At 37.3% G+C, this 13,199-nt stretch overlaps 1 protein-coding gene across 1 annotated transcript in view; it reads left to right on the top strand.

The window, feature by feature from the left end:
• The window catches only part of LOC106744904 (glutamate receptor ionotropic, kainate 2-like), a 139,944-nt gene that overhangs the window by 122,312 nt on the left and 4,433 nt on the right, over nt 1–13,199 (top strand). The window contains exons 14-17 of the mRNA XM_014620042.1: nt 6,051–6,248; nt 7,154–7,379; nt 7,804–7,968; nt 12,827–12,927. Of these exons, the coding sequence (XP_014475528.1) occupies nt 6,051–6,248; nt 7,154–7,379; nt 7,804–7,968; nt 12,827–12,927 (690 nt within the window). The remainder of the gene's footprint in view (nt 1–6,050; nt 6,249–7,153; nt 7,380–7,803; nt 7,969–12,826; nt 12,928–13,199) is intronic.

Raw genomic sequence — 13,199 nt, 5'->3', positions numbered from 1 at the left:
ATCATATAAAGGAATTATACATAATTTTATATGTTTCTATATATGATTATATACGATTATTATTATATATTTCTTTTCATGTACGCGACTTTTGCAGGTTAAATTCAGCGTTAATAGCGTAAATGATGCAAAGGGAGAATTTACCTCTGATTTTAGTAGCGAAATAATTACAATTCGACAGTTCTTTTCTCCCGGTCTATTTGTTCTTTTCTTTCTCGCCTTTTCCAGTCTGCATTCGCCCCGCGCTAGGCTATTTTTGCGCGAACCAGTTTTCCTTCTTTTTAATAGCTACCCGGTATATACGCTTGGAAATTACTCGTTCTGCTCAACCACGTGCGAAGCACGTGAAGAGAAGAGGGAAGTAAGGAGAAGAAACTTTATTAGCAACGATATCTCGGGAATACCTTGCGGGAAATGAAAGATATATGACAATCGGTAGAGTCAGGGGTAATTTGTTTTGACGCCTGTCGTAGAAACCAATATAAAAGCGAGTTTACGTCTTTATAAATGAAATTCATGTAGGCGAAATTATCATTGCCTCCAAATATATCTCATTTTAATTTAAGAAGTTAGTAAACAAAGAAGTTTTAAAAATATAATTACATCCATATTTTATATAGATTACGAGTAATAAAAATGCATGTTATGTTACATTTATTTAAATTTCCGTTTTTGATAAATATTACTTGTTGAAAAAATAATCTTTTAGGGGGGAAGCATGAATTTACATTTGCATTATTATCGTTATGTTGAAAAGCTTATACTGGTTGTACGTAAAATGTTAAAAATGTCAGTTGTACGATTTATATGATTTGAAAGTAATCGTATAGAATGCAGAATTCAACAAGTTCTGCATTTCAAGACGAATAATATAATACATGTGCTTACTGCAGACGCACGAAACACTTCTCCTTCCTTCCTCCACGTAAGTATGTCGCGTATAATAGTCATGCAGAGATGAATAAATAGCATCAAATAAATCTTAAAAGGAATTCAGGTACATAAAACGCGAAACGCCCCTAGCATATATAAAAAAATTACACCAGCGTTTGCGAGTCAGCTAAGTAAACGAATGTTGGAAATATATATATCCTCCTATTTTATTTTAAATTAAAATATAGCGCGAATGAGGTATACAAAAAATGATATTTTAGTGACAAAAATGGGGAAATATATGATGATTTTGGCCCAATAGTAAAATATGAATTATAATTTCACTTTGATATATATTTCATTTTGATATATATAGATAAAAAGCATGACATTTATCATTCCACTTCGAGAAATTATTATTTCTTTGACATACGGATTTTCATTTATATGGTCACACCGCTGAACTATGTGTGTGTGTGTGTGTGTGTGCGCGTGTATACATGGACGTAATATGATGAATAGAATATGACGAATGGTGCAGAATAGCGTGCAATTGGCTTTCAGTTGTCGAATAATACTGGTGTATATTGTATAGACTTCCGTCAATCGCAAGAAAAGTATCCACGGGGTATAAACTGGGTCGGCGGTGACATCGTGGACAATGGGAGCATTCGGAGTGAAAAGAACTGTCTGTTATTATTTGCATACTATCTTTCTTTATCGTGTATTTATGTGTGTGTACTTACAAAGATTAAAAACGACGGAACTTATACCTATAAAGCTTCTTCGCGACGTCTCGCTATATTTTATTCGTGACGCGTATTTTGGTCGATCAGATATATTGAATAACTTCGCACCAAAACCATCGTTTATCGAAATTATATGATGTACAGGATGTTTCACTGGAATTGTATATAGATAATTTGCAATTTCAGTTGGAGTAGTTAGACTTGATGAAATTTAGCGCGAATATTTTTGTTTATAAGTTTCTCTTCTAATCAATGACGAGGACCGAATCACTGACTACGTTTATACGGCAATATTAATTTAATAGTAACCGTAATTAGTGAGCTCTTGTATCCTATTTGTATATTCTTTTAAATCTAAAAATATAATCTAATCAGATGCAAGAGTCCTACTAACTATAGTTATTACTAAACCGCATTAATGTTGTCGTGTAAATGTAGTCACTGAAAAAAATGCATGTCAGCCCTGCATGTACATATATGTCGATCGTCATTTATTTATCGATTGTATTTTAATTTTTTGTATTTATGTGATTTATAATCAATAAAATAACCATTTTACTTGTTTTACCATCTTACTCGTTTTGTGCTGTTATAATAATTTTGTATTAATTTTCATTATTATGCGAAATATGTCGTACTGCAGATTTATACTTAATGCAGTATATTTTCACCATTTTCCTTTCGTTTAGAGCATCATACATTATTCTTTTGCGTTACGTAACATTTTGCGTAACATTTTGCGGCAGCTTACGTATATGCAAGGCTTTCGACATATTTTGAGAGAGTAATACATTTTTTTAACGTTCATGATCAAATATACGATAATATCTTCATATTTCCCATTTCATCTAACTTCGTATAAAAACAATGATTTTTTAGAAGACAAAACACAAGTTACATAGTACGAAAATTTAGAACTCAAAACTTAAAATAATGAAGGTCTTTATTGCATTGATTGTTCAACATGACATTGTGTCTATTCCTGTAATTATTTAAATCGCTATTTTACTTCAGACGCATCGTTATTTTAGAAAAACGTTGATATAAATGCACACAACGTCTCGTGAAAAACATCAGCAGTGTCTTATTTTTTCTTCTTTGCTATCTTCATCTGACGCTACAATAGTTTGGAAAACAGTAGATTTTGTATGCAAGACTCAAAAAAGCGCGATATAAAAGCAGTTTTACGTATACGTTCGGTAGTAAATTTGACGCTTGGTTCTTCACTTTTACGAGAGTGACTGCTACAGGCGTTTTCTTGAAGGATCACGGTTTGAACAGTGTTTCGTCAACTTTTTTCTATATTATACGTGACCCAAAATAAAAAAATATGCTGGTAAATAATAGAACTTTTACTATTTATGCTTTGGATATTTTATTATTGTTTTTTCATAATATGTTTGTTATTTGAAATATAAAAAGATGTTCAGAAATACGATAATAGTATTAAAAAATTGTCGTTCATTATTTATTATTGATTATGTTTCATTGATTATTCTAAAGCCACAACAAGAGTAATAATTATTATCGTTGCTTTTTTGCATTATTAACACGTTAAAGATACATTGTCGTTTAATATGAGCTGAATGCTAATTGCTTAGAAATGAATAGAAATAATATAGACGCTTGTTTGGTGCACATTTGTATCTGTTTTTCTAGTGATAAAATTTATTATTACCAATAACAGCTATTAGTTATGTATTTTAGTCATTACGTCTGTCATTTCTATATTGCTCAAAATATATTGCCTAATATTTAAATTAAAAATAAGGTGTACAGAGAATTATTAATTAAACTAATAATTTTCTCAATTATATATTTATACGTGAAAATTATGGCTTATTTAATTTGGTGTGAAGGCAAAGCTTATTTTCAAAGAAATTAATTACAGCCGTTGAAAATAAGAGCATGTTATAATAAAGGTGAAAACAACGTGAAAATGGAGAAAATATATTTATATGATTAATAATATAAATTTGGACACAAATAATAATTTCGGCATTATCTTGTAGCATACGCCTGCAGTTATCACGCCGCTGAATCACGGGGGCATAAATCCAACTCATCTGAACTTATAAATCACAGGATATATGCATCGTTTTTCCGGTGCTTCTTGCATTTCGCATTCGCAGCGTGATATTGCACGAAAATTTTACGATGTTCTTATTCGAAATAGAACGCGGATGAAATGCTGTCGTGAAAGTTTATGTAAAACACAATATATCCAACGATGTAAAAATATTTAAAAAAAATAAAGATGCAACTGTAAGACTAACATACGTCAAAAATACGTGTCAAGCATACACGTGCTATTTATTTTTAAATCTACTTATCAATTTCTTATCGAATTCATTCTCATTATATAATTATACATTGTATAAGCTTGCCAGTAAATATCTAAGTTCGGAAAGTATAAAATTTAGATTGCTGCACACTGCATATTTGTTCGTAAAACGCTAGGGGAAAATTAAAATAGCAAATATGAAACGACTAGTAAGTAAAACCTTGTAGGGAAACATGAATATTTATGGTTTATCTATATATCATGCGATGCCAATTGACTCTGTGGTGGCACGTATGTACATGCGGGGTTGTCGTTGCAACTGTCTCGAGTGTTAACGCGTGTGTTTCATGACCAGGCACATCGGCGTTATCAGTTGCATTAACAATTACGGCCAAGCGCTCTTCATATAGAAGAGAATGTAATATTGCAAATAATAATGTGTTTCTTGCTTGTTTGAAGTTTCTTTACACACGCGCGAGCGGATGTTTGCCGAACGGTTTAGGCACTTTTTCTTCGATGCACCCCGTAAAGCAGTCGACGTCTGATGAGAGAACCTATCTGAAATTTTAATCTTTCGTGATGTGGAAAACGCTCGCTTTGGCTTTCGAATTGGTGTCGCTAGGAGAGCAAAAGAGAGAGAGAGAGAGAGGGAGGGAGAAATGCCTCGAAATAAACTCATCTTCTGAGATTATTATTTATTTAATTATTTAAGAACAAACTTTATTATTGGACGTCGGCTGTGTTCTAAAGTACGTTAAAAAAAAGGTACTCAAACCGTTCTACAGACGAATATACGCGCACAATGCAGGCTTCTTCTGTCGATACGAAAAATAAGCGGCTCTTCGTTCGGACAGATTGTTTTTAAGTGTGACGCATCACGAAATGCAAAACACGGATATTCGACGGACGAATTGAACACGCGTACGCACTACTACTGTCTGCTAAAATATTATTCGATATATTTGAAGCTTCGAAACTTCGAATTCTATTTGAATAATTCGACTTCAAATGTTCCAAACTTCAAACTCTTGGAAAAGACAGAGAAAAAGACAATGCGGTACGCATTATTCTAAAAATCCAATCGTTATTTTAATTTCGATATTAAAGCACAAAATTACGGAAAGTAAAAAAATCGTATATTCGCAAATTACCGGTGTGCAAACTCTTTCGCGTCATATTACCGCGCGGCGGAATTAAAATCGCTCGCCCGGCTACGAACTCCAGAGGTGTAAAAGGAACGAGGAAACCATTCACGGGGTGTCCTATATCCGAGGATCATTTCCACGATCGTCGGGTTCACCGCGTTAATGGGCCGAAATATCCCGCCGGCGAATCCTAAACGAGACCCCATATTGCATTCTTCGACTGCGGCGCGGTATTCTCCGTCGGGATCGCGATTCGCCGCTCCTTAAATCGACCTCGTCACTCGCCTTGATGCGTTTTCGATCGATCTCCGAATCCCCTTACGGTCTCCCGCGACAGTGGTGAGGGAGTATCCTCCTCGAGGTAGAGTGGTATTGAAAAAACATTTACACGTGAAAGATCCTTCTTAACAGAGCTCGAAACGGATGTTCCTCTCACATGTTTACGACGATTTGATTTTGGTACTATAGACGGCCTGATTGATATCTAAGTTAAAAGCAATCTTCTCTGTTTGGAAAACGTCAGTTAATTATTTATCGTATCCGATACATCGACATATGACTTTTCGTAAGCGATCGTGCATATTGGCATCGTTGGATAATTTATTCGTGTTATTAATACAACACACAATCGCGAAATTATAATATAAGTTATTAGCGTTGCACAATTTTTGATGTATCGAAAAGCTTTTGTTTTCTTATAAACGAATCTGATGAGACATAGTTTACGATTAAATTGATAAATTATATTTTCCTTTCATTAATATATTGCATTTGTAATCTCTCTGTCACTGAAATTTATGTAACTGAGCAATAAAGGCGATTAAATCTGTAATATTCGGGACGAAATTTAACGTGTTGTTAAACATTTGGTACTGAATTCAATATCATCGAATTGAGAGAACCGTGTAATTTACTAAGCAAACGAAAAGAGGGAAAAGCACACAGCCGAATTTTATCGTGTTTATTCGTGATGAATACGTGATTAATCCTCATTATCAGGCCACCAGCACGAGAATAGTAGGCGGCATATGGTGGTTCTTCACATTGATCATCATCTCCTCTTACACTGCAAACTTGGCCGCCTTTCTGACGGTTGAGAGAATGATCACGCCGATTGAGAACGCCGCCGATCTCTCGGAACAAACCGAAATTTCTTATGGTACTCTGGAAGGTGGGAGTACAAAGACGTTCTTCAGGGTGAGTTTACAAAAACACAGTGGTGAAATCGTATTTTGCGTCTCTCATATCGTACAATATTTCGGCCGTCAACAACATACCTTTATTCCATTTATATACGCAAGTATATTTTCCGCTGATATCCTTTGATCGTGTTTTCCATTGTACATGTAGATTCCGTCCAAAACCTCGTTTTATTATGCGATTTCACTCGGAAATGCATCACGCGATACATGATTTAAAAGAACACAAGTTCCATAGTAAATTTCTTCACGGTGAAAACATAAATTGCGTTCTGCAACGCGATGTTCCAACCGAAACAGAAATTCAGTAAGCGGATACAGTGAAATTATATACGCATATGAATCTAAAATATATTAAATATATCGAGGGAACCGTGTGTATGAAGTTTAAAGACATATAGCTGACAAATCTATAATCTTCATAACTCCGCTAATAGCCGGTTAATTTTACACGGACGTATTTTTGCAAAGGATTTTACATTACCGTAATTTTAATGAATAACGACGTTTTATTGAAAAGTACCTGTTATACTCATCGAACAAAATTACGGCTTTTATTAGTCCTGCTTCTCTCTACTATCTCGTATAGAGAGACGAGCAAATTAGCTGGCACGTTAATGAGCAAAAAATTCCAGAATTTATCCTGGAAATACCCTGGAAGTTGACAACGTCAAAGAGCGACCACTCAATATAAACGTCCGATTTAGAGGCTTCCTCTGAGTTGATATTCGAAAAGCGGATAGACCCGTTTGACACGATATAAACTTTTTTCGGTTTTGCACTTAATTTAAAATTATAATCTGCCTTTACGGTTCCTAATCGAAACTTGAATTTACAAGACACAAAGTTAAATTGGAAAACGATACGGAAGAAAAGAACTCGATTTCCGCGACTTAACCGCAGGACTCGAAAATTGGAATTTATCAGAAGATGTGGAGGTTCATGGAATCGAGAACTCCGCCTGTGTTCGTTCAAACCTACGAGGAGGGAGTGAAGAGGGTCCTGGAGGGCGACTACGCATTTTTAATGGAGTCGACCATGCTCGATTATGCGGTTCAACGTGACTGCAACCTGACGCAGATAGGGGGTCTGCTAGACAGCAAAGGATACGGGATTGCTACCCCAAAAGGTAATTATATGAACAAAGATAACAACGTAGATCCAACAGACGTATAATTTGAAAGTTAGTTAACGAAGTATTCGATACCGAAAGTTAAGAAGTTATGAAACATGAATGAGGTACTATTAAATTTTCGTCGAGGGAATATCGGCTTCATTGGCCACCACGTAGTTTAAGAAAAGCGCGCTACTTTTAGTATCGTTCATATAGTACAGATGCTTAACTGAGCACAGAAAATGTACCTTTTTGTTAAAATAGCGTGAATTTGAAGAATTTCTGCGCGTGAGACGGTATATTTTTGAAATACGCTACTTGATGATATATTTGACGTGTTCAATGTACGAAGCAACGACGAAATTACGCTCGAGATTATACTGCTGAAGCAGGAATTGCGAGATCCTTGACCAGCCTAACGAAGGCTTTTTATATGCAGGCTCGCCCTGGAGGGATAAAATATCTCTAGCTATTCTGGAGCTGCAGGAGAAAGGTGTAATACAGATACTCTATGATAAATGGTGGAAGAACACGGGCGACGTGTGCAACAGAGATGACAAGAATAAAGAGAGCAAGGCTAATGCTCTCGGAGTCGAGAATATTGGTAAGTTTGCTGAATTATATTAGCTTCTTGAATGAAATTAAATTGCTAATGGGAAAAGACAGAATTGATAGATCAAACTAAGACAGCCAATAACGCGGTGAGTGTAAGACTTTGTTTTGTCTTATTTTATAGAAACATTTGATTTTCTTTCTAAATTACACGATAAAATATTATTTATTTCACGTCATGTATTCTAGAGCTCACATGCAAAATCGCAAAATTACTTTAAAAATTCGCTCATTATGGAGCAAAATGAACTCCTGATAATAAAGTTCATTACAAAGTATATTCAGGGGATTGTGGCTCTGGAAATTAATTTATGCTAAATTGAATACTGCATACATGAGAACGGTCCTTTTATGGTTTTCGATACTTAATTAATTTGGTTATTGAGTTTATCGAATTTACATGCAGGCGCACGATGTACGCGAGCGAATATATTTAGTTAAATGTATCGTACTCGCGAAATATGTTTGTGAAACCCGTATATGTACATTTCATTCGTATCTTATCAACGGGATAGCATATTTGAACCGTAATGCCACCTATGAGTTACATTCGCGTGCTGTAAATCTGAGCCACAGCTGCGGCATATACCATTGGCGACGTGCTTGTGTGTGCGCAAGCAAAAGAGATGTTCGGTGGTCATAACTTCCACGTGTCCGACACGCCTGTTTTAAGTTTCAGTCATTTCAACTATGACATATATTTTATTCGTTTTACGGGTCGTGTGTGCAGCACGTTGGAAAAGCGGACAGAAATCTTCTTTATGCAACGATACAAATCGAGTGTACGAGAAAAACAGCAAAATTTAAAAAAACACGAAAACTAAGTTACTAATAAAAAAGGTAGTATTATGTAATAAAATATTTGTATTGCGCGTTAAGAACTTTTTACAATATAAACATCGTCGAGAAGCAATTATCAGTTGGTTTTTGTTCGAGCAATAAGATGAATCATCCAATTAGTGACAAAGTAACCTCATCGTGGAATTAAATTAATAAATTATTATATTATACATACACATGTATAATACATATGTTAAATATATAACATTTATTTTATTCGAAAGTTTAAGCATTTCTCCGCTGCGCGGAGGAGAACATTGACATTCGATCGAACGCGAAGGAGACAAAGTCTGAATCGAAAAGAAGAGGAAGGAAGCTCTCTCTCTTTCTCTCTCTCTCTCTCTCAAGCGCGGTGGAATCTTACGCAAAGTTCGCGAACAAATTTTTCTTGGGACTCTCCGGCAAGCGCTTCCGGATTTTATGGAAGTCACAACAAGTTCCTTCTTTCTCTCTCACCCACCTTCGTTCGTTTTGCCTTTTTTCTCCTCTCTACTCGCGGAAACTCGGGCTACCTACCTACCTACCGAAGCACCTACTTTGCCTCCCCCTTCTTTTCTATGGTTTCTTCGCCACGTAGCCTGTAACTTGGATAAGCACCCACTTTGCTGGCGGTGTAAATGTACTCGACGAGACAGAAAGAGAAACGGACCGTCTCGGAGCGGCGCGAAAATCTAGCGAAATTACAGTTAAATTGCTAATTCCCATCCCTTTCAATGCCTTGATTATTTGCCGTGGAAAATGAACGATCTTCGCCAGCTGACCTTTGTCGTGCTATTTTATAAGAATAAGCAGTCTACCGGCTGCGGAGGAAAGGCTCCCTGGTAATTTTAATGCAGCCGAGGCAGAATTATAAGAGATATAAATTGCCTATATCTGTTCTCTTGAAACTTTAAAAACGTCGCACTAAATCTTTTTGTAGAACTATGTAAGGTAAGGTGAGAAAAATCTATGAAATAAATTGTGAACTTAATAAATATTTATTTAACAATAAAAACTTACCCGATGAAGTAATGAGACACGGGAAGTCTCACATTGGACGTACAAACCACACGATTCCGTACTGAGCTGCTACTTTGTAGGATAGGTTAGGGATCCAGCAGCTAATAATTTTCCTGTTATCTGCTAAGTTGTGATACTTAACAAGTTAGGAATCATGATATTTCATTATTATATTATATTATCTGCATTTCCTCTACGATTCCTTTTCGTGCGTCTAATCTATTTTAAAGATTTAAAATTATTTTTACCTAATTTTATTACAACATTAATTTTATTAATATTATTTTACTTATGTTATTTCTACATAGATTTACATAGATTTATATAGACTTACCTAGATTTACTACTTAATGGTACAGTACGTGTCAATAATAATAGCCAATTTTTTATCGTCAATCTCGACGTTGGCAATAAATAAGAATAAAGGAAAAAATGAAGCAAGAAACTTTCTGCGTACATGGATAATATAGGGCATTACTAAGTTTTATCCCAACGCTAACTTTAACTTCGGTTTCCTATCTGTTGTCCTAAAGTTAGAACTAAAAAGAAATGAAAGTTCTGCGTTAAACCGTAAATTCCTCGTGTTCTTTCCGATGAGTAGAGACTGAAAATAAACAAAGGATCCGATGAAGCACGAATGAAGTAAAGCGACGATCCGGAATTGAAGAACACCTTCACGGCGCGGGGGACGAACAAATAACAATATCAGAGAGACACGTTGAAATCTATTTAGGGGGTGTCTACATTCCGCGACCTTGCATTCACTTTGCTCGTTTGTCACTGAACACCGCTAACTCCGGGAATTTCCGGGTTAGCGAGAGTCTCCTCGAGAACGACGAGTTCCGGATGATTCTTGGTTCGTGCCAAGAGAAGGCCTGCCATCCTACGGGGAAACTTGGGCGTACATCCTGGCTCGGCGAGCAGAACTTCCTACTCGCAGAACTTGAATCGGCCTGTAGCATGATACGGCGATTTACCTGCGCCTGGCTCTTGATACCGCTTTGCAAAATAGGCGTGAAGCCACGGCGCGATACCTTTGCGCCCGTGCGAGAAACTTTCGTCCTTCCGGCGAGACGTCCGGAGTGTCATCATAAATCAAGACGATGTAGTTATGCAAATCTACCTCGCATCCCCGCCTGGATACTGGCTCAGTTGTCTCGTCGTCAACGATAAGTGGACACTTTTTAGCCCGTGCTTAAAAGTGCCCGCGCGCTCTACATATTTTATTTCTTATTCTTCCTCTCCGCTGGAAATATACGGCCGAAAGTTTCCCGCTGGAATAAAAGTGTTCGCTGATATAAGCGAATCTATTTCGCGAATTTTCTTCTTGCTTCGCTCCGCGATCAGGCTCGACTCATGTTTCATACAAATTAGGTGTCGACGGAACATTTTGCGTGCGTGCAATCAATCGGAAAAGTAATCTAAATCCTTGAAGGGATTAAGAAAGGTGTTTGAACTCTTGCGAAATCAGTTCATCAAATATAAGTTTAATCGTAACTTGAAATCAGTTTTATCGCAACTTATCGCATCATTTATCGCATCACTTATCGCATGAAGTACTATTTTACGCTTATATAATTGTAATCTAGATTAATACCATTCTTTGCGTCATTCTTTTTATCGCCTACCTTGAGACCATCTGTGCATCGGTTCACATTTGCTGCTCTCCCGAACTTAATTTTTCGAATTTTCTTAATTTAGTTAACAAGAAAATCATTTCTCAAAAATCATTCTATCCGAAAATACTAGAAACTTAAAATTTATTTTTTCGAAATCTCAAACTTTTCTATCCCCTTTAAATATCTGGAGAAACAAGTCTGTAGAAATTGCAACATTGTAGGCAATGGTTGCGAAAATGAGGAAAACCAAAGCGTACTAAAAAAGCTATGTTAGCAAGTGACTAATTATTCACCACAGAATTTCTAAAGAGGAAGTTGGAAAGTTCACTTAGAAAAGACGAACATGTTGATTACGCAGTAAAGTGAAAACTTTGCGCGTCATATTTTCAAGCAGTGGAGTGAAAATTCTGCTCTGATGTGAGGGAGTATATTGGCGGCTTTCGATAAAATTGAAATGTTTACTAACACGACATCAGTTTGTTCAGACTTTACAAAACTGATCTTATATTTTACACTGTTTACCCGAGCAAAACCTGTCGTGCCGAAATAAAATGCAAATCGCGCGATACTCGCGTGACACACGTACTGCCTGCTAAAAATACCCCGTTTAACTTTTTTAGAAATTTCACAAGTTACTATTTCGAGCGAGGTGTTTCTGGAACATACTGCGCACGAGTGTAACGTTAGCTGGAAAATTAAAAGAACAAATCAAATGAGAGCATACGCGCGAACACACCTGACGTGCCGCACCGAGCTACAACGACTCTGTCAGGGAATGCGTTCCAGTTTCGTGATTAATCACTCGAATCTTTCTAGAAACTATCGCTAATTTTAAATGCAACGCTCCCGCATACTTTCGCCGTCGCTTCGTTTTTCGCGCGTATCGGACACGAGCTCAACTTTGCGCAGCCAGCGTAAATGCCGCTTCCGAGTTCACTATTTTCGCACGACTCTCGCATCGCAATAAATACAAACACCCCACCATTTATCAGTATATACGTTTCCACGCACGCTCGGCTCGCAGTCGTTACCCGCGAATACTCCATCGCGAAGTTTTCCCATGAAACAGACCAAAAAGGCGGCTGGCGCGATCGATCTGAGTGCAAGTTTCGCTTAGATATTGCGCGCACGATTTTTCCGCGGCCGTCCCGCTGTGCGAACTTTTTTCCTTCCACCGTAGTTTTCTCCTTCTCTTTGTTCGCCGACAAACTAGCGCTACAAAGACGCGAACGGGGAGGAAGCGCAGAGGGAGACCCGCGAGATGGAGGACAAACACGCCCCGTCGTACTTCGTGGCTGCCAACGACGTCGCGCGTCTCGCTCGGCGAAATTAGCGGAGAAAGAGAAGACCCGCCGGCATTAAAATAATGAACTCCCGGTCTTGTCGTTTCAGGCGGTGTCTTCGTCGTGCTACTCTGCGGCCTGGTGCTCGCGATCTTGGTGGCGATCCTTGAGTTCTGCTGGAATTCGAAAAAGAACGCACAGTCGGACAGGGTAAGCTGGACGAAAATCGCCGCGAGGACGGCGGCGTAGAATTTTACGCTTCACGTGAACGTGCTGCATGAGTTGTACTTTCTCTTGGTCGTGCGAGGTCGTTTGGTCGTTTTACAAAATTCATTCGCAGTTCGTTTCAAATCACTTACACCTTCCACATCGAATTCCACTAAATATATCGAAACTGTGCGACGCACTAATCGTCCATGAAATGCGTACAATTGATTCAAGAATAATTTGCTATTTCTGAAAAGAACGAAATCGAGAAGAGA

This window comes from Dinoponera quadriceps, unplaced genomic scaffold, assembly GCF_001313825.1.
Source record: "Dinoponera quadriceps isolate SergipeBrazil2010 unplaced genomic scaffold, ASM131382v1 scaffold1308, whole genome shotgun sequence".
NCBI lineage: Eukaryota > Metazoa > Arthropoda > Insecta > Hymenoptera > Formicidae > Dinoponera > Dinoponera quadriceps.
The sequence above is the reverse complement of the archived record's forward strand: the minus strand, read 5'-3'. Positions and strand labels throughout refer to the sequence as shown.